Source organism: Aricia agestis, chromosome 4 (genome assembly GCF_905147365.1).
Source record: "Aricia agestis chromosome 4, ilAriAges1.1, whole genome shotgun sequence".
Classification (NCBI taxonomy): domain Eukaryota; kingdom Metazoa; phylum Arthropoda; class Insecta; order Lepidoptera; family Lycaenidae; genus Aricia; species Aricia agestis.
In genome coordinates, this window is record NC_056409.1 from 16950833 (window position 1) to 16972236 (window position 21404).

The 21404-nt window shown below is 36.7% G+C and overlaps 1 protein-coding gene across 4 annotated transcripts in view; it reads left to right on the forward strand.

Annotated features, from left to right (window-relative positions):
- The first annotated feature begins 817 nt into the window (after positions 1 to 817).
- LOC121725817 (synaptosomal-associated protein 25) overlaps positions 818 to 21404 on the forward strand; it is a 29047-nt gene continuing 8460 nt past the window's right edge. The window contains exons 1-4 of one of the 4 annotated variants that reach the window (XM_042112925.1): positions 818 to 1113; positions 16597 to 16687; positions 17193 to 17234; positions 19006 to 19054. In XM_042112925.1, the coding sequence (XP_041968859.1) occupies positions 16598 to 16687; positions 17193 to 17234; positions 19006 to 19054 (181 nt within the window). In that variant the 5' untranslated portion in view covers positions 818 to 1113; position 16597. Of the gene's footprint in view, positions 1114 to 16596; positions 16688 to 17192; positions 17235 to 19005; positions 19055 to 20854; positions 20904 to 21404 lie in introns of all 4 variants that reach the window. The other 3 variants (XR_006035440.1, XM_042112924.1, XR_006035439.1) reach the window with 3 other exon arrangements.

Consider the following 21404-nt stretch of genomic DNA (forward strand, 5'->3'; position numbering starts at 1 on the left):
TGTGACAATAGTCAATATTCAACGTAAGTGGTTTTGTTATTAAAATATGATTCAATGTGAAAACTCAAATACATATACTTAAGTAATGAAAGTTTAACTATATTAAAATATGAAAAAATGTAATACTAAAAACGAAACAAATATAATATTATGTATTTTATTTGTAAAATAAATGTAACTATAAACAATTACTTTTATTTACGACTTGAAGAAAAGGATCGTAATATCCAAGTTCGGTTCAATGTACCTATGTATAAAAAAAATTATAGTTCTTTTTTTAAACTTTTCTCAAAACGCTCAAAACGATCCATAATCCGTTCCACTTGGGTTTGTATCACTGACGCTCACATGCTAGTGGAACGGGAAAAACTACAGTCTTGAGCGTTAGCGTTTCAACGTCATCTGGAACGCAGGGTATATGTCATTTTCGGTAATTCTATAATACAAACTCCCAAATAAACAATAATTTGTGTTATGTTTCGTTTACTGTGATCTACACCCCTATATTTTATAAGTAGGTATTTTTAGTCTAGACACTAGAGGTAAAATTCTTAAAATGTTCACATTATAATAAACATACAAATATAGAAACAATAATACCTAATTATTATTATAACATTATCGACCACTAATTCACCAGAAAAGCAAAAATCATTCTCAAGAGCATCGATGTGAAATCGATTAACATTTTATGTCTACTCGGCACCAGATGGCACTATCGTTTTATTTACACTACAAAAGTGACACATGACATTATTTCCAAACCCAATTTGAGTAACAACAAGATTAATTATTAAATTACATTAAATATACGTAAATAATTTATGTTATTTTTCATCATTTTGCTAAGTTAATAATATTTCACAATTGTAAAAGTCACTGTAAATAAACAAACGCGCATGACAATCACAGCGAAATCGAATGCGCATAGTCAAAACATTGCGCATTTCGTAGGCTAAGCTCATCGAGCCGATCGACCTCAAGTCTGTCACGCAGAAGAGAAAGCCTTTCACTCCAACGTTGTGGTGCAGAGTTTTAGTGCCTAGTGTGTATATATTGTGACACCAAGTGGATTTGTTTTTACTAACTACAACGTTCCATCTAAAACACCAGGTAAGGTTATGTTACACTTACACCCATTTTGTGACTAGATAATTCATTTATTTCGTGTAACATATTTACACACCAAATATAATAGTTGGGAAGGATTTTTCGCTAACATAGGTTTAGCTGTTATGTTACTAATTATTATGAAACAAAGGAATCCTTTTGGATCTGAGAATGATGTCATTTAGGGTGAATAAGTGTTTGACGTCACCCTTTTCAACTTTAATTTTTATCTAATATCAATTATCAGGCAACCTCTAGTTCACCTACGCATATTGGATACTTTACAAACCAAAATTTTTTACTGGTTTTGGCAGAAATAAATTGTAAACCAATAGAAGGCTGAGTGATGTTTTATCAATAACTGCTACCACATCTATTTGATTATGTTTCCCTTGACTTAATGATACAGTACATTGAACCTGCAATCATTAATTGTCTTTTATTAGGTATTTAGGTTAGTGAAATTCATGGTACCTACATATAAACATTGAAGTAGAGAGATGCTATAATATATATTATTATATACAGCATTAATTAACTGCTAAGTAATTATACAATTTGTATGTTATACTATTATTTCTCCCAACTACAAGTGTTGTAATACTCAGTTGTGGCAGCAGAGGCCCATAATATACAGTACAGTTACGGAGGTAGATATAATCCGGTCTGTCTGTCACAGGGCTCACCTGATTGAGCACATTTTGTACATTTAATGTGTGTGTCTGCCAAAATTCAATACTGGTTCTCTGAGTATTTTCATTCGTATTTTATTAAAAACTAACATCAATGACCAGGCTATGAGCACAATTATAAACTATCTTTCTTTCCAATGATTTGTTTGTAGTTTTGTCTGCAGAGGATTCTAGTTGGATTCTACATAGGTACTGTCAATTAGGTTTATACTTACCTACGCTTAGTGAAAACATTTTTCTTTGTCATGTCTAGTGTTGAACTGGAGGTAGATTTTTAGCTGAAAGTCATTAATTGGTCACTAATTCATCAAGCCCCATATGCTCACCGGTCAACGAGACACATAGAATATCTATTGTGTCTTGTTTTCTTACGATCGACGGGTTAAGATGATGACAAATTAAGCCCCATACGGTCAATGGTGACCGAGACACCTTAGAAATTCTATTGTGTCTCGTTTTTCCACGGTCGATGGATTAATTAATGTTTTGAATAATAATTCATAGTAAAATTTAAATAAAATTAATGAAGAGGGGCTCCCATACAAAAATCACATTTTTTTCCTATTTTTGTTCTGTAATGGTTAGCCTATTATTTTTTAATAGAGAAAATGAAGATAATATAATAGTAGGGGAGCCTAGGGTGCTATTCGTGTTAATTGTCACTCGAGCGCCATGGAGACCTAGTAGGTTTTTTATGTTAGGTAAAATTAATAATAATCATATAAGTGCGAGTCGGACTCGCGCACGACCTCAAACCACTGAGTCATTTAAAAAATGTTTTGGTATTGGATTTGTGCCAAACATTTTGTGACCGAAACATAATCACAATGATACACCACCGATGGAGTACCGGAAACGATACAGATACCTAGATAGTGCCTGCTAGTGCCACCTACACTATTTGCAATAATTTTAACATGAAATTTTAGCTGTGTAATTTAAATATTGACTGAAATTTAATTTATGTTTAGACTACTCTACAACATATTTTGTTGTCTGATTGTTTCTGTTCTGTTTTCAAAAAAGAAAATTCTTTTTGGTCACCATCCATATTAATCACAATTGTAGACGTGAGTGGATCAAGTGGGTAACTATAACTAATAATTTTAAAATGTTCGTTTTTAGCATAAATATCTACGAATAATAAAAACTAAGGAAACGTAACTCCCGTACTATTAGCGTTTTAAATTTGGTTCCCTTCGAACTGTCATGTAACGTTTACAAGGCCACCTAAATATTGCAAATGTATTGAAATGAAATGTGTACATTTTTGACAAGTGACATGTTTTTTGACAGAGTTACTTTTCCTTAGTTTTTATTATTCGTAGATAGATATGAAGGCTTTAGGACCGGGAAAATGATTTGAAATAAAAAAATGTGGATTTTATATAATATATATTCCAGAAGTATACAAAGTTCAAATTATGTACGTTTACAGGTAGGTACATAAGGAAAAAAATCTATACTAATATTATAATTGGGAAGAGTTTGTTTGTTTGAACGCGCTAATCTCAGGAACTACTGGTTCGATTTGAAAAATTCTTTCAGTGTTAGATAGCCCATTTATCGAGGAAGGCTATAGGCTATATTTTATTACGCTAAGACTAATAGAAGCGAAGAAGTAGATAAAAATTTGGAAAAAAACGGGGGAAATTATTTGAAAGGGCTTATCTCACGAACTACTGGAGCAATTTTTCTGTTATTTGGCACAGATAAGAAGTAGACCACGTGAAGGATCATACGCTATTTTTTGTGGACTAATTTGTCTGTGAAATATCTAATTTACGCGGGCGAGGCTGCGCGGAACGTTATATTTCGCGTGGTCACGACATCACGCGTAAACGGCTGGACCCATTTGGTGAAATTTGGTATAAAGATACTTTGAGTCCCGAAAAATAACTTAGGATACATTTTGTCCCGGAAAAATGTACGGTTACTGCACAATATACTTTTATGATTTGCGCGTAAACTATTCAATCTATTTTGATGGAATTTGGTATGGAGATACTTTGAGCCTCGGGAAAAGACAAGGAATACTAATTTTGTCCCGGAAAATATACGGTTCCCGCACAATAAACTTAAGATGATTCTCGCCTAAACTATTTAATCTATTTTGATGAAATTTGGCATGGAGATTGGAGATACTAATTTGAATCTGGGACAAGGAATGTTTTTTGTCCCGGAAAAATAATGCGGTTCCCACACAATATACTTTTCTGGTTTGCGCGTAAACGACTCAATCGATGTACGGGAACTATAAACTAAAGCGGGCGGCCCGATAGTCAATTCCCCGCATAAAGTCCACGCGGACGAAGTCGCGGGCAACAGCTAGTTAGTAATAATTGCCCTTATGTTATAAAATGTTAGTAATTCCATAATCCATTCATCCACTAATACGTCTTCAATTTTGGTTGAACCCTGGATCTTTTGATCATACCAGCCATAGTGAGTCTATACCAGCTGCTGTACTCAACCTGCGGCCCTCCGCCGGAACTATAATATACTAGCTGTTGCCCGCGACTTCGTCCGCGTTAGTATAGTAGATCACGTCCCAAGTATTATTTACTAGCTGTTGCCCGCGACTTCGTCCGCGTGGACTTCAGTTTATAGCGCGCGGTGTCAATAAAATTGGTGTCAAAAGCTTTTTAAAACCCTGGCACCCCTTAAATCAAAATACCCAAAACAGCCGTGTAGTGTGCACATAATGTTTTTTTTTTTTAAATTAAACTTTTTTATACCTAAAGCTTATTTAGCGCTACACAACTTAGCTGCATAATGCATTACACAACTTTAGCTTTGCCCAATAGTCAATACCCATAAACTATTTAGTATTTATTATTGGTAGACTGTTGTTTCTCATATCTATGTTGGTACGTGAGTTAATTAATAACATGTATAACAATTAATAACATGTATAACAATCGAAATATTAATTCAACATGGTACCACCTCTTATAGAAATACATATGAGCAAGCGATAGCGCAATCTAGGCGACTCTTGGCGCCATCTGTTCCAGTTTTTGGAACTAACTTAATTTGAACAAATTTACGCATAAACACCCCCTTACAACCCCTTTTTCCAGTAAGCAGTAGACTATGTCCTTTCTCAGGCTTTAGACTATCTGTGTACAAAATTTCATTACAATCGGTTCAGTAGTTTTGGCGCTGTTGTTTTTGAATTTGATATCTAAGTTGGTAGGTGAGTTATTAGTTAATATTAACGTGTATAACAATCGAAAGAATCGTAAAACCTACCTCAACATGGTACCACCTCTTATAGAAATACGCATGAGCAAGCAATAGCGCGATCTAGGGGACTCTTGGCGCCATCTGTTTTGAGTTTTTTGGAACTAAGTTAATTTAACCAAATTTACGCATTTTCACCCCCTTACAACCCCTTTTTCCAGTTAAAAAGTAGCCTATGTCCTTTCTCAAGCTTTAGACTATCTGTGTACAAAATTTCATTACAATCGGTTCTGTAGTTTTGGCGCTGTTGTTTTTGAATTTGATGTCTAAGTTGGTAGGTGAGTTATTAGTTAATAACGTGTATAACAATCGAAAGAATCGAAAAATCTAACTCAATATGGTACCACCTCTTATAGAAATACGCATGAGCAAGCAATAGCGCGATCTAGGGAACTCTTGGCGCCATCTGTTTTAAGTTTTTGGAACTAAGTTAATTTGACCAAATTTACGCATTTTCACCCCCTTACAACCCCTTTTTCCAGTTAAAAAGTAGCCTATGTCCTTTCTCAGGCTTTAGACTATCTGTGTACAAAATTTCATTACTATCGGTTCAGTAGTTTTGGCGTGAAAGCGAGACAGACAGACAGACAGACAGAGATACTTTCGCATTTATAATATTAGTATAGATAATATTCTAACGTATTAAAAACTATAAACAAAAACATACTAACTAATAAGTATGATTAGTTCTATGTTACAATAAAGTAAAAAATAAAACGCCATCTGTTGAATCGTATTAGAACTAAAATGTTCATTGCATCGATATATTTCTGGATTTTTTATAATATTATACATAAAATATGTTTAAGATTTTTGAAATTTTATTTTAATACACATCCAAGACCCAGGAACATTGAAAACTTTTTGTTCCGCCTGCGGGACTCAAACCCAGGACCCCCGGGATGAGCGCTGGCCACGCGCAATGCGAATTCATTTTCATCGATATTTTCATGGAAATAAGATATTTTCCCACATCAAAATGTAGCCTATGTCCTTTCTCAGACTCTAGAATAACTGTATACAAAATTTCATTGCAATCGGTTCAGTAGTTTTGGCGTGAAAGCAAGACAGACAGACAGACAGACAGACAGACAGAGATACTTTCGCATTTATAATATTAGTATGGATTGTACAAAAATATTCAATGTACAGCATTGACTTTCCTACGATTTTATTATATATAGAAGTTCCGCGCGGCTTCGCTTGCGTAATTTAGGAATTTCTCGCGACCGTACATTTTTCCGCAAAAAAAATAGCCTATGTCCCTTAACGTGGTCTATTCTTCATGTTTGCCAAATAACATAAAAATTGCTCCAGTAGTTCTTAAGAATCTTAAGATAATAAGCAATTTCATATAATTTCCCCCGTTTTTTCCACACTTTCCTCTATTTCTTCGCTCTTATTAGTCGTAGAATAATAAAATATAGCTTATGGCCTTTCTCGATAAATAGGCTTTCTAACACTGAAATAATTTTTCAAATCAAACCGGTAGTTCCTGAGATTAGCGCGTTCAAACAAACAAACAAACAAACTAACAAACTCTGCAGAATTATAATATTAGTATACTTAATTTTAAAAAATCTGATTCACAATACCTCATTTTACTCGTAGTTTACTTCTGAAAGTTGAAACAATGTTCAGTCTCTAAGGTGGAATCTTAGCGTTCTTACAGACGAACGGCACGTGTCGGCGGCATGTGTCAGCGGCAGTCGCCGACTGCTGACGACACGTGCCGTCGTCTGCCGTCGACTGCCGCCGACGCGTACCGCCGACGCGTGCCGCCGACACGTGCCGTTCGTCTGTAAACGCTCTTATAATGCGGAGACGTGCTTAGCTTCGGTTTTATTTATCTCTCCCTCTTATCTCATTATGCACTACTTTTGCAGTACTTGAAATAGCTGCAGCCTGCAGCACGTGTTGCGGGAAAATTAATGTTAATCAATAATAATCAATAATAATCCATACTAACATTATAAAATATGCGAAAGGGTGTCTGTGTCTGTCTGTTACCTCTACACGTCCAAACAGTTGAACCGATTTTGATGAAATTTAACATGGAGATACTTCGAGTCCCGGGAAACTTGTGGCCGAATGAGCAGCATACCATAAAGATTGCTACTATACCTTTCGAGACATGTTCATTTTATGATACATCCATCCATTATGGTAATGATGGATGAATGTACGGATACAAAGGTAAATTAGATTCTGAAGCCAAGCAAGTTTTTTATCCCAAAATAACACGATTGAAGTAGCAGGCAATAGCCAATAGGTAATGATTGATAAGTCGGTATTTTTCGAAAACTTCACTTTTCCGAACGTGTACTTCAAAAATAGTAAAGAATTCGAAAAAGTGTATTGGACAAAAATGTAGGAAATTTTATCAGCTTTTATGTAGAACACACTTTTTGTCTACGACACATCGTTTTAAAAATGTAAGCAAAAAACTAAAAAATGGGAACTTTGACCCCCTCCCCCCACTCCGGCTCCACCCCTAGGAGCGGGGACTTTTAGTATGTTTACCTTCTGGACATCCTGAACACATTTCTGAAGAAATTGCTTAGGCTGCAGCTCACGCACTCTACACCTTCATTTTGACTATTATTTGGGTATTCTTTATTCTACCTATAAAGTTTTTAAACAATATAGGTAATATAGAAAAAAAATTAGCCCTTCCTAATCTGTATTTATATCATAACTTAGCTTGATTACTGAAACTGGCCTCAGTCTCCGAAATCACATTTAAGAGAGCTATTATGATTATTATTATTAACAGCTATTAGAACATAGCGATGACGTGTTTCGAAGTGCGAATTCTAAACGTTATGAAATAAATGCGACCACATCTTGTCCAGATAAACTCTGTGTAGTTTTTGCGGCAAGATTTCTTGTATTTTGTAATATTATTGTATACAGTATTGAACCAAATAAATAAATAAAAAAATAAAATAAATGTAGAGCATACTCTACATTACACACCTAGAAGTAGAAGTAGAAGTAAGTAGTTTATCTTCTTCCAACTTAACATCTGTAGTGCTAGCACGGCGACCAGCGGAAATGCGAAAGTATGGACAAACTGTGGAAATAAACCTAAGGTGCCGTTCCGATCTTTTTTCGTTCCGAAAAATTCAATTAAAATGCCACTTTATGACACACTATAGTATATGTCATAATGTAGGATATTATTTGAATTTTTAGAACTATAATCTGTCATAAAGTGGCTTTTTAATTGAATTATTCGGAACTAAAAAAGATCGGAACGGCACCTTAAGTTTATCTCCACAGTTTGTGACTATAGTCTGTCATAAAGTGGCTTTTTAATTGAATTTTTCGGAAAGAAAAAAGATCGGAACGGCACCTTAGGTTTATTTCCACAGATTGTCCATACTTTCGCATTTCCGCTGGTCGCCGTGCTAGCACTACAAGTGTATAAATTTTTCCCCCCTCACCCCTCTAAGGGGACCAAAGAGGGGGTCAAATTTTGTATCAAACTTTTTTCTTCTATGGACTAACTTCATATTATTAACTGTATTTTCCAATTTAACATCTGGTGTATATAATTTTTCCCCCACCCCTTTAAGGGGGCTGAAGAGGGGGTCAGATATTGTAACAAACTTTTTTTTTAACATGAAAACTACTGATCCGATTTGAATATGGTTTTCGCAGATATATTTGTCTTCTTCCAACTTCATATCTGGTGTATAAAATTTCCCCCCCCCCCCCCACCCCTCCAAGGGGACCAAAGAGGGGGCAGATTTTGTATCAAACTTTTTTCTTGAATAAACTTACATCATATTATAAACTGTATTTTTCAATTTAATATCTGGTCTATAAAATTTTTTCTCTCACCTCTCCCCCCCCCCCCCCCCCCCCACCTGGTAATGTTGCCAAATGCCAAGCAAAAACATGTTGCGTCGTTAGTGTTGAGTTTTAATTCTCCTTTAGGATCAAACAAAGTTATTTATTAAAAGTGAAATTAATCTAACCAAAACTAAACATGCAAATTTTGATGTAAAAAAATAATCGGCCAAGTGCCAGTCGGACTCGCGCACGAAGGGTTCCGTACCGGTATAGAGTGAAAGTAGAAAAATAAAACCGGCCAAGTGCGAGTTGGTCTCGCCCATGAAGGTGGCGTATGACACAGGAGCCGTGTCATTTGAAAAGCGATTGTATCTCCCTCAAATTACACTTTAGAAGGTTTTACTCCGAACAAAACCGCCTTCTACATAAAACAAGCTTATAGGCTTCCTCTCTGAATATTCTGTGAATTGAAAAAAGTAGGTGCTGTCTCCTTTTTTAGCCCACCGTACACTATCCGAAATTTCTGATCACAAAAATTCGGACGCCCGCCGGCTAACTAGCCGCCAGCTAACCTACTCGCCAGGTCTATGACAGAATAATCTATTATATATTCCGTCACAACTAACAATTTGTATTAGTGTAGTATTATCTTATATATTTAAACGAGCAATTCTTGTATATATATATAAGATAATACTACACTAATACAAATTGTTAGTTGTGACGGAATATATAATAGATGAAAACTTTCTATGTTAAATATTTACCTTAAATATATTAGAAATATTATATTACTACTCTAGGAAATGATATGAATGAATATCTGATAATGATTTTTTTATAGAACTTACCCAATTGCCAACTCTCTTGAATAGATAAGTTCCTGTCGAAAAATCTCGGAAACCGGGCATTACTGAGGTTACACATTTTTTGAAAGAAATAAATTATTGAAAAAAAAAAATTTTTGAAACAGGAGAAAACATTAAGGAAAATGTTTGATTATATAAATTACTAGACGTTTCTCGCGCGAAAACCGTACATTTTTCCGGGATAAAAAGTATCCTATGTCGTTTCCCGTAACTCCCATTGCTGTAAAAAACTCCAAGAGACGAGTACTAAAATATTTGATACAACCAATAAAAAGGTCAACTTTTACTCGAGTGAACTTATGTGCTAGGTACTAATAAAATTGCGGCTAAAAATACACGTATTTTATTTTTAAACAGACGTTTGCTCAAATATTTATGAAAACAAACAGGACAATCTGAAATAGCATCGTACAAATCGTAAATAAAACTGTTTGTTGTGAAGACATAATATTTTCTTTTACGTAGGAATAAAAATAAACAAGATTTCTAAAATAATATTATTCTGCACAATACAAAATATGGCTTTCAAAATGATATACGCATAATGCAGATGATGTAAAAAAATAATCGGCCAAGTGCCAGTCGGACTCGCGCACGAAGAATTCCGTACCGGTATAGAGTGAAAGTAGACAAATAAAACCGGCCAAGTGCGAGTTGGTCTCGCCCATGAAGGGTTCCGCAGAAGCAATAAGGCTTATTTTTATTTAACCGATTCAGTGCGGATGACACGGGAGCCGTGTCATACGCGTTTTTAACGTGTGGCGTATGACACGGGAGCCGTGTCATTTGAAAAGCGATTGTATCTCCCTCAAATTACACTTTAGAAGGTTCTACTCCGAACAAAACCATCTTCTACATAAAACAAGCTTATAGGCTTCCTCTCTGAATATTCTGTGAATTGAAAAAAGTAGGTGCTGTCTCCTTTTTTAGCCCACCGTACACTATCCGAAATTTCTGATCACAAAAATTCGGACGCCCGCCGGCTAACTAGCCGCCAGCTAACCTAATCGCCAGGTCTATGACAGAATAATGTAACTGCAACTTATAGGACTGGTACTGACTTTAATACTTTTTAGTTCAGTTTAGAACTATTGTTTTTACCTTGGAAGTCGGTTTTAATTTTTTTGTTTAAAAATAATAATTTTACTCTTTTTAGTTATTCTTAAGGTTTTCTACACAGTTTTGGCGTTTTTTACTAACATAATTGACACCAACACACCTTGGTAGCCATAACATCAAATTCGAATAATAGTAGGTATTATGCTTTAAAATAACAAAATAATATTAAAATCATTAGAAAAACTACAGAATAATGATCAAAAACATCAGTCTCGATCTATAAGACTATGAAAAGTACTAATAACAGGGTCATAATTTGACGATGCATGGTGTAGTGTTGATGATGATGACTAATGTAATCAGCATAGTAGCTTATGATTTTGGTATTTTAAACAACAGCGAAACTCCCAAACACGTATCTATAAGGAATCAGGAGTTCTGTTCAGCACCTTCAGGACCGTGGTATACCATGGTGCAAAATTTTACTTTTTGGTAGCATAATATGATCAAAACACATCTCATAAAACCAAAATAACCATATGTTCCCATTTGATTTTCAAGAAGTCCCCTGGATTCCTCATGGTTCCCATCATCAGATCACCACTTTTGTGAACATGGTACCAACTCGGAACCGGATGGATCAATCGGAACAAATACCCCATACAACAAAAGAAAAATTTTGAAAATCGTTTCACAAACGGCGGAGTAATCGTTGAACACACCTCCTCTTTTTTGGAAGTCTGTTAAAAAACTTAACAACGAACTTCCTTAAATTTATCTACGAACGTATTATTTACTTTGGAAACCCAGATCTATTTAATATAGGTAGGTACTCATTTTTCTAACTTTGAAACCTACAAAAGGTTTGCAACATCTGTATAAAAAAATCGCTTACCTGCCATTTTCAGGTTTACACTTAGTAAAACTACTCGAAATCAACTCAAAACAACGTAGCCTTTCGTCAACAACAATGGTTTGGGCTCAACTAAATAAATTAAGTTAATACAAGCGTAAAAACCCAAAAAAAACTATAAAGCTTTTTGAACGTGGCGGATGACACGGTAGCCGAGTTATCTACTTCTATGGCGTATGACACGGCTCACGTGTCACGGGAAAATTGTATGCCGCCACGACTGAAAGTCTTCAAAAAGGTGCGCCGCATTGAATCGGTTAATGAAATTTTAATGAAATTAAAAGGTTTTTGATTTATTTTTATATTTCAGTTGATTTAATGAAAGTTAATTTAAGGTTTACCATTTATGACGTGTAAAAAACTACTTGCTAGATCTCGTTCAAACCAATTTTCGTTGGTAGTTTTTATAGTAATGTACATCACATTTTTTTTAGACTTATCATGCCCGGGCTACTTTAGAAATTAGAGGGGGGGGAAACATTTTACCACTTTGGAAGAGTCTCTCTCGCAAACTATTCAGGTTAGAAAAAAATGATATTAGGAACCTCAATATGATTTTTGAAGACCTATCCATAGATACACACACGCATAGGTAAGATGTTTTTTTTTTTGTTTCAGTTGTAACTTGTAGGTACCTATGGGGACCCCTAAATTTTTTTATAATTTTTCCATTTTTGTATCAAAATCTTAATACGGTTTACAAACTACATCTACTTACCAAGTTTCAATAGTATAGTTATATATAGTTTCAAAAGTGGCTGCGACATGCGAGCGGACAGACAGACAGACAGACATGACGAATTTATAAGGGTTCCGTTTTTTGCCATTTGGCTACGGAACCCTAAAAATTGTGTTTTTTGTATGGGAGCCCCCCTTAAATATTAATTTTATTATTAATTATTAAAGTACAAATATAATAATTAAGGATTTCGTGAAAATTTCAAGTGCCTAACGGTTACATCATTGATTACGAACAAAAAAGGCCAAAAAAATCACGTTTCTTGTATGGGAGCCCCCCCTTAAATATTAACTTTATTTTATTTTTATTATTTGTTGTTATAGCGGCAACAGATTTCAGAAGTCTAGCGATAGCGGTTCTTGAAATACAGCCTAATGACATACAGACGGACAGACATAGTAGTCTTAGTAGTAGGGTCCCGTTTTTACCCTTTGAGTACGGAACCCTAAAAAAAACAAACAAGAACCAGTGTCTAAATATTATAATGTTACAGAGAGAACTTCAAAATTTGTAGCAAGATTTTCCTGCCATATGAAAATTCGCTAGAGATACAGCAGTCTTCATACTACTGATAAAAATATTTAAGTACGAAGCAAGTAACTATACAAGGTCTGCTCGACTTTGCCTGACAGCGAACCTTGAATAGTCATTTATTATGTAGTAAGGAGGTTAATTTTAAGAATCTTTCTATAAAAAGTTAATTAAACAATATGATTCCATAATGTCATTACTGTCCATACAACTCTTTCTCTCATAAAACCTGCAAATGAGACAGACCATGAATATTTTCAAGTAATGTCTAATTAACAGATCCATCAACGCCGTATAATTTACACGGAGAGCTATTTAATCCTTAACAAACCTTTTGTTAAACGCAAGACGGTAAATATTTACGAGGCAATTAATTATCCAGCGTTAGAGGTTAAGTTCGTTGTTCATCATGGCCAAATTTACTTTTCCTGTAGAAGTTTCTGGTTTTGTTTAAAAGAAAGAGCAAAAGTTGAAGGTAACAAGTTAATTTCCTCGTTTCTTCTTAGGAAAATGCTTTAAAGAGTATAGATTATAGAATAAAAGATTGTGTTAAAAATTAGATTAAAATCGGCCCACCCGTTTGGATGTTACGCATAGACACATGTCTTTATAACACCCCTCTGTTTTCGTCGGGGTTAAAATATAGAAAAACTATTATTTAATACATGCTATCATGTTACATTAAAGACTTAAAAGTGCATAAGGCGATAAAGTAGTTCAAAATACATGCATAAATGACGAAACTTCAAGTTACCCTCCATAAAAACTTAATGGCGTTGGTAATTTAACCTCATGTTGTCAGTTTACAGTATTACAGTTGTTGATAAGTTAGCGCATAACGGATTGTGTTGGAACTGCTTAACAAGTTGAATGACGTACATACTACGTTACATTGCCGACGTGGGGACATAATTATGTGGTCCCTGAAATATTTTTTTGGAGAAAACTTCTTTGAAGAGCTCTTGTAGAGCACCGAAGGTTGACTGATAGAGCTCTTGCAGTTCTATGTGCTGAAGTCTGGCAATGGCAAGGGTTTTAGTGGATAACAATTCTACGTATTCGACTCAGGAGTCAGGAATGCAGTGTTCGCAGCATTCCCATGCCTCAACGAAAATAAAAAGAAGGTTGCATGACAGACGATGCCGATGGCAAAGATATCTTTGCTCTACCTATAGTTTATTCCCAGTTTAGTCCCAGTGCGTCGTTTCGGGAACTTTTTAACTTTTGTCTGGTATCCCGATCCTTTTATTTTGAGCCAAGATTACAATTTGAGATATTCCATATTTAAAAAAATGCAAAATTTAAAATACCATAAAAAATAGTCAAACTACTTTTGGAGTTTTGGCAAATCAGTACGCGTTCAACGTTGGTTGGACATTTTGGAAAATACTAGTTTGTTTTTTTTTTTACTGAGGAGCACCAGAATCGAGTTGCTAGAATGGTCGCTATTCCTTCATGCCACCAAGTGTGTAGACTCTTGAAGTTACACGAGGCGGGTGTACAGGCGGGGTTGCGCGCGACTATTGATTTTGCCGCCACCAGCTGGCCTCAGCCAAGAATACGGATAACCAGCTCAGAGATAATTCATTAACCACATTAATACGGTTTATGCTCCCGTTGACGAGACTTGCATGAGTAATAAAAGCGTAGCCTATGAGATCAGAAATTTAATAAAGCTGAAATTATGACTTGGAATTTTTATTGCAGGACGCATTTTCATATTTTTATGTAGCAACTTATTAATATGAAAATAGTATTCTTTACTCGGTTGGACTAAACCAGTCTACTGTCTAGGCCTAAAAATAAATTGACTCTGAACTTTATAGTGACTTCTGTGCGACGAGGCCTGTTTTATTCACCTTCTGAAGTGGTTTGGATTTTTGCCAACATGTAGATTGTAGGCTCCGTTATGAAATTTTCCGAGCCAGGTGATGCGACATCAGTATTTAATGAATTGCAAATGTTTTTGTGATGCATGCCAGCTTAACCCGATTTTTTTAATGAGGAAGAAGGTACGCTGGCCAACTTTGTTCTGCAATATTGTTATCCTAAAACTCGTACAAATACATGTAATACTTTAGACGACTTCAAGACCCTTTCCTGTCATCTGAAATTAAGGATGTCTTGAATATATAGAATTAATGTTAGATTCTTCAGCAAATCCGACTTTAGTTCTCACCGTCAATGGTTCACAATGTCATCGATGTAAACGATTCAAAGGAAGTTCTCAATCGATATTTAGTTTTTTACTTTGGACTTTGGAAGTATTTTAACGTGACGCTAAACTTTTGTATGATATGAATTAATATTCGAAGGTCCTGTAGTCTGCGAGCAGCACGCGATCGCATGCCGTCAAATGTTTACAGAGCAATAAATATGTCGATAGAGCCTTGTTACTTGAGCTATAAAACTGAAAGTGCTCGACCCATAACTTAACCCTGCTCTTAGTCCATAACTTAACCCTATTCTTAGTCCATAACTTAACCCTATTCTTAGTCCATAACTTAACCCTATTCTTAGTCCTCGACGTTCGAAATTATTTTTGTCTCTCGGCGACGCAACGTTCTTTCGCTTTGTGTCCGACTCTACCATACTATTGTTTAACGTGACAACTTCTGATAGAGTAAAGATAAAGCTTTTAAAATTGCTATGCCATTGTATATTTTGTGATAATTTAACTTCTGTTTGAAGAGAAGTTATTTAAATTGTCATCGGGTCATTGTTTAATTGAACTGTCTGTGCACTTTACCTAAGCTGCACTGCGGAAATAACGAATACTTAAAATTCAAGCTTCAACTTTCATTTAAGTCTGCTTACGACTTTTGGGAATTTGGGGTTTTTATGAATTAATATCTAAGATCACATTCGAGTGTAGAGCTAGAGATTAGCTCTCGTAGAGCTATCAGCTAATCATTAAGTGTATGTAGCTATTACTTTTATGTAGATATAGACATAATACGAAGTGTTATTTAAAACTGAACGACTTGTCCAAAATAACAATAAAATGAAATGAGAACCGTGAGTTCATACCGGTCTTTAAATACAATATACAACAACAATTTTATTGTCCTTGCAAATTTAATTGACTTCATGTAACTTTAAGAATTAAGATTATAATATTATTATTCATAATCAAAATTGTGTCCATTATTCAAGTTCTCATTCTTTTGTTTCGGTTTTATTTATAAAGTCTTAAATGTAGGTTAGTAGGTAGGTAGCTATCCATTATTATTGAATGAAACTACGCAAATGCAACATGAGACGTGAATCCATATAAAAATTTATATAAGATCAATTATGCGTATAAAATACTTCTATTCTTAAATCTTTTAACAATGTAAACACGTGAGTTGTTACATCGAACCTACCATTGAACCTTATATTTTTTACTTGTGACAGAAATAGGTGGAAATCTATTTCTGTCACAAGTAAAAAATATAAAAGCCTATAACGGCCTATTCAATAAATCCGGGGCTGATTGTAACTTTCACCGTCCTTCTATAGCTTCTCCTTATCGCTCTTTATAAATTCTTTCTCTGCGTTTTTCTCCTCCCTAATTGTTAGGTTCTATTTCTACGTCTGTTCTTTTGTACAACATGACTGCAAGCACTTACATTTATCCGCATATTGTTTCAGGATGCCGTCAGCAGCGCCGCCCCCCGAGAATGGCGTCCCTCGCAGCGAACTCGAGCAGCTGCAAATACGCGCTGGCGAGGTGACCGATGAGGTATGAAACTCTTTTAAACTTTTTTGTCTCTCTTCTCTAGCTCTTTCCCTCTCTTTCTTTTATCAGCAATTAAAAAAGATCAATAAAAAAACTTTTGGTTGTTGTTCTGTTTAAATGCCTAAAGAACAATATATTTTCCCAATTAATGCTTGGAACGTTTGCATTGTAAATTGTTCTTAGTACAAATATTCCAAATACGGTTTTCTTTTCGGATAATTTGATAGAAAATTTAACCCGCTTTCATTTGAGGCCAGCTTTTCATTTAGAAAAATGTTCAGGCTGTTATTTATGCCTCATTTAACTTGCGTCTACGCCAAAAGATAAATGGGTAGACTTTTATACCTTAAAAAGTTTCGTAGAGACGTCCTTCAAAATATGTTTTAACAGGACTTGAATTTTTCATGATCTTCTGAAACATCTTGATTATCTGAATTGTCACAATTCAGCAATAGTTGATGATAATGATGACGTTCTGATAATAATTTTCGAAATTTTCTCATTCCAGTCCCTCGAGTCCACGAGGCGTATGATGCAGCTATGCGAGGAGGTGAGTTTCGGTCAACATCACATTAATTTATTGACTAATTGAACAATTGAATTTATAAGATAGCTAACATATGTCCATAGATGTAGAGAATACCTTGCAAATGGTAAAATGACTATTTTATATTCATATCAGTAAGTAATAAGAACTGTATTTATTTGTGTACGTCATACTAATTAATTTTACAAGCGTGCTATAACTGGAGAGAGTCAATCCCAACAACTGTCTAGTATTGCGGTAGCTTCCGGACCAGACTTAGACGTGTTACTTTGTTTATTTTGTCCCTATGATTTCTGTTGAGTTATCCCATTATTTGTGATCATCTGTGAGAGAGGTGTTCTCGATGCGACTGATGCGAGGGAGTGAGGGGTATAGCGAAGTGTCCTAGATACCCGAGTACCCAAAGACCCCGCTCTATGAGCGACCCCCGTTAGGCCGCAGCCTGTGCTAACCCTGGCCGTTGTGTATCAGTGTCGCTACTGTTTTTATTATCGATGTGTATGTATATTTTTTGTAGTCGTGTCTATCCTTTTTTTTTTTTGTTTCCTCTAGTCATATATGTTATACGAGTATATATATTTTTGTTTTCATATAACCGATGGGTGTTGCATGTTACGTGCCTTACGAAACAATATGTTAGAGTTCCATAGCCCTGTGTTGTTCGTAGCGTTGTTACTGTCGATTATTATACCCCTGTTATCAGAAAACGGCGTTGACAGTTAATTCGTTTCCTAATTTTGATTAACTACAGCTCTTAATGCTCGTTAACTGTCAACACCTTCCGATGTTTTTGTTATAGTTTTGTTTTGATTCATAGCATGAGAGCCCATCAATAGTACTCCCCGAACCGACGGTACTTCGAGACCCTTAGAATGTTGATGGATCCGAGTGTGCTTTCCTTACTCTGTTCGCTTGGGCTTGCTTACGATGGTTTCATTGGACGCAATCTTCTAAACACTTCGCCCACGGGCTACGTCACAGTACCTGAAGCACTTTCTTCCTTCATTTTAATTTTTCTCTTGTATGTCTTTGATACTTTTGAGTTCACAGTCTCATTAGAAATATAAACGTCCCCCCTTATTTATATTTTTGATGTCCGTTCTCTATTTATACTCCCTTACCTTTTAGTTGACCTCTATATTATCTAGGTCTTTGTGTAGTGGCTGTTCTCTGTTGTTGACTGTACTCTATTTTGTTGTATGATTTTCATGCCTTCTCAAACATTCACAATACTATCAATATGGGCGATACCACACCCCGTACCAATACGAGACTCCAACAGATCTATCGAGCTACACCTAGCAAACTCTCACAACAAATACAGACGGTAGAATGATTACAGGTTTATTTATTTTCCCTATTTGAGTTCATTACACTTAGGCATCTTCGACCGATTACGTTTCGTATATTTCCGTTGTATTATACAATAACTGTATATATTAATATCTAATATTCATTTTATACATAGTCTTTATTTTTTAGTTTATATAGTCGTAAAGTATGATTATTATCGACACAACAACGACAATTCTGCATTACAAACACTGCTCCAATGTAAGAGGACATCTTGTAGTCTGTTCGCCGTCTCCGGCGCGGTCGCCGGCCGCGTGGCCCGCGGACTGGAAGATGTCCTCAGTTCTGACTCCCGAACCAACTCGACACTTGCCGCCGCCCGCGCTGCGCCCGCGCAGCGCCCGGCCGAGCGGACACCCGCACTCGACTATACCCCTCACAACTAACATGCTCTGTGACTTTTTTTCTGCCGCTGGTTTAGAGCAAGGAGGCTGGCATTCGAACTCTGGTCGCTCTAGATGACCAGGGAGGTGAGTGAACTGCAATTGAAACACTAAATTACTTACATTTTATCTATTTTACTTTCTCGCTAACTTAATAAAGCATCGTAGGGTTTTCAGCCCACCCGAAGACGGGCTCGCCAGTGTAGAAGAACTAAGGGGGTATCAGCTACGCTTTAAATGAACATTTATTATTGAAATGCAAAGGTGCGGGCATCCTGTGTGACGTACTCCTCGACTAACTCTACGCTCTCGGAAAACCCACATCTTTGTATGACTTGGCGTTATGTAGATATTATTACACTTTGCACAACCTATCTGCCGGAGACATATTCTCCGACGGTAGCCGGCTAGTACGATCCGACATACAAGCGATTTATATGTTAGATTTTCGATACTGATACATTCGCATTTTCGCCGTTCGAACTCGAAACCTATTTGACAAAACTTGAATCACATGAAACGAATAGAAATAGCCGACGGTAGCCGACGGAAGTAAATTCGAAACGCTTCTCCTCAACGCACGACTCTTAACATCACACAGAATAATCATGATTCATATGAAACTGAGCACAGATAAAACTTGATCTGGTTTTACTTGCAAGCTTCACTGCATGCATGTCATTGTTCGAGTAGTGTGTGTTAGCGTCGAGCGGGCGCGGCCGGCGGGGCTGGACGTGTGAGGGGCGGGGACGGGGGCAGCGCGCCGGCCGCGCCTGCCGCGCCGCTCGGCAGCACGCAAGCACGCTCTCGCGCCGCACGCCGCCGTAGCGCGCCACGCCGCCGCACGCCCCGCACCGCGCGCGCCCCGAGCGGCCCCCACCGCCGCCACGCCGAGTGCACCAGCCCCGCAACCCACACCCCGATACTCTCTCCTGCGATATATTATTTTGATTTGTATTTTATGTATAGAGCGAGGACGCCGGGGGGCAAGCGCTTCATATGTTGAGTCACCAGGGCGGTAAGAGTCAATACTGAACACGTGGGTAGTCGAGCCGTGAGAACGTCTGTGTTGAATGTGCAGTTAAAAATTAATCTATTTATTTTTCTTTGACGTTTCTCTTGAATACCGACTTATCTCAGATCGATGTTGCGTATGTTCTATGTTTCGATGGGGATGACTTAAAAATATAGTGTAAATAGAGAAGCCCGATGGCCGTTCGTTGCTAATTGTCGCAAAAGACTGTTACTCTATCTTTTGCTGAAAATTTAATTTGTATGAGCTGCGCAATCTGTTTAGTTCTTCCGTTGATATGATCGATCGGAACGCTTTTTATAGGTATATTTATTTATCTTTCCGAATCTACTACTCTCTTCTCTGAACGAACTGCGGTACTGAAATGAATGCGCGTTTACCGAGTGTGTTGACGTATAGAGCAAAATATGGTATACGCCTTCATCTCCATGGCTAGCAGCGTACTGTTCATGTTAGAGCCGTAGGTCTGTAACTGTTAGCTCGATGCGATCTATGTCAGTCTGCGCGGCTGGCGGCCCCGCCTCCACGCCGCCCGCTCCTCCGCATTACCTTCTCGGACTAATATCGCCATCACCTATCAATTATCATCCGTAGAGCTTACTAATTTCGCTAGTCTTGTGCGCGCACTGCGGGGGAGGAGCGGCCGCCCGCCCGCGCGTGGCTCACCGTGACCATGTTCATGTATTTTTTGTTTCTCTTTAGTTGTCAGTTTGAATTATGTTGGTAATAAGTTGTCCCGGTGCGGGACGCCCGCCGGCGTACGCGCCCGCCCGCCGCACACGCCAGCGCGCGCACCGCTCCCGACTCATCGCATTCGTTTGGCGAGCTATAGTGACATCATTATTGTGTTGTAGAGTCACGAGGTGGGCATGAAAACCCTGGTCATGCTGGATGAACAGGGCGGTAAGCATCCAGTAGTACTTTTATATCACTCAAAACCTAGTAACGCTTTTGTTCTCGACTGCCGATTCGAAACTGTACAAAAATCCATCGAACGGCAGCGATTCCTAAAATAAAAGTATCATTTAAAACGTACTAACAGATAAATTGTGTTGGAATATAAACGAAGGTAAAATATCATCACCATTATAAAAATTGGACGACTAAATTGTGGCGACGTGGACGAAAAGAGACTAAAATGTGTTGCTGAATCGTTTTGTTTTTATTTATCTAAAGCGTATTTTATTTAGTTAATGTCACGCATCAGCTATGCACGACTACTTAAATTTTGCTGTGAAATGCATGAACTAGATTTATATTTCTTAATATTTTATTATTCTAAATGTTAGTCATATAAAGTATTTTGTAATATCACTTAGTATTAGCACATACATCATGTTTAAATTAAAGGTAATTTCAAAATAGATAAAGATTGAGACAAGTGTAAGATGCAGCTAAAGAATA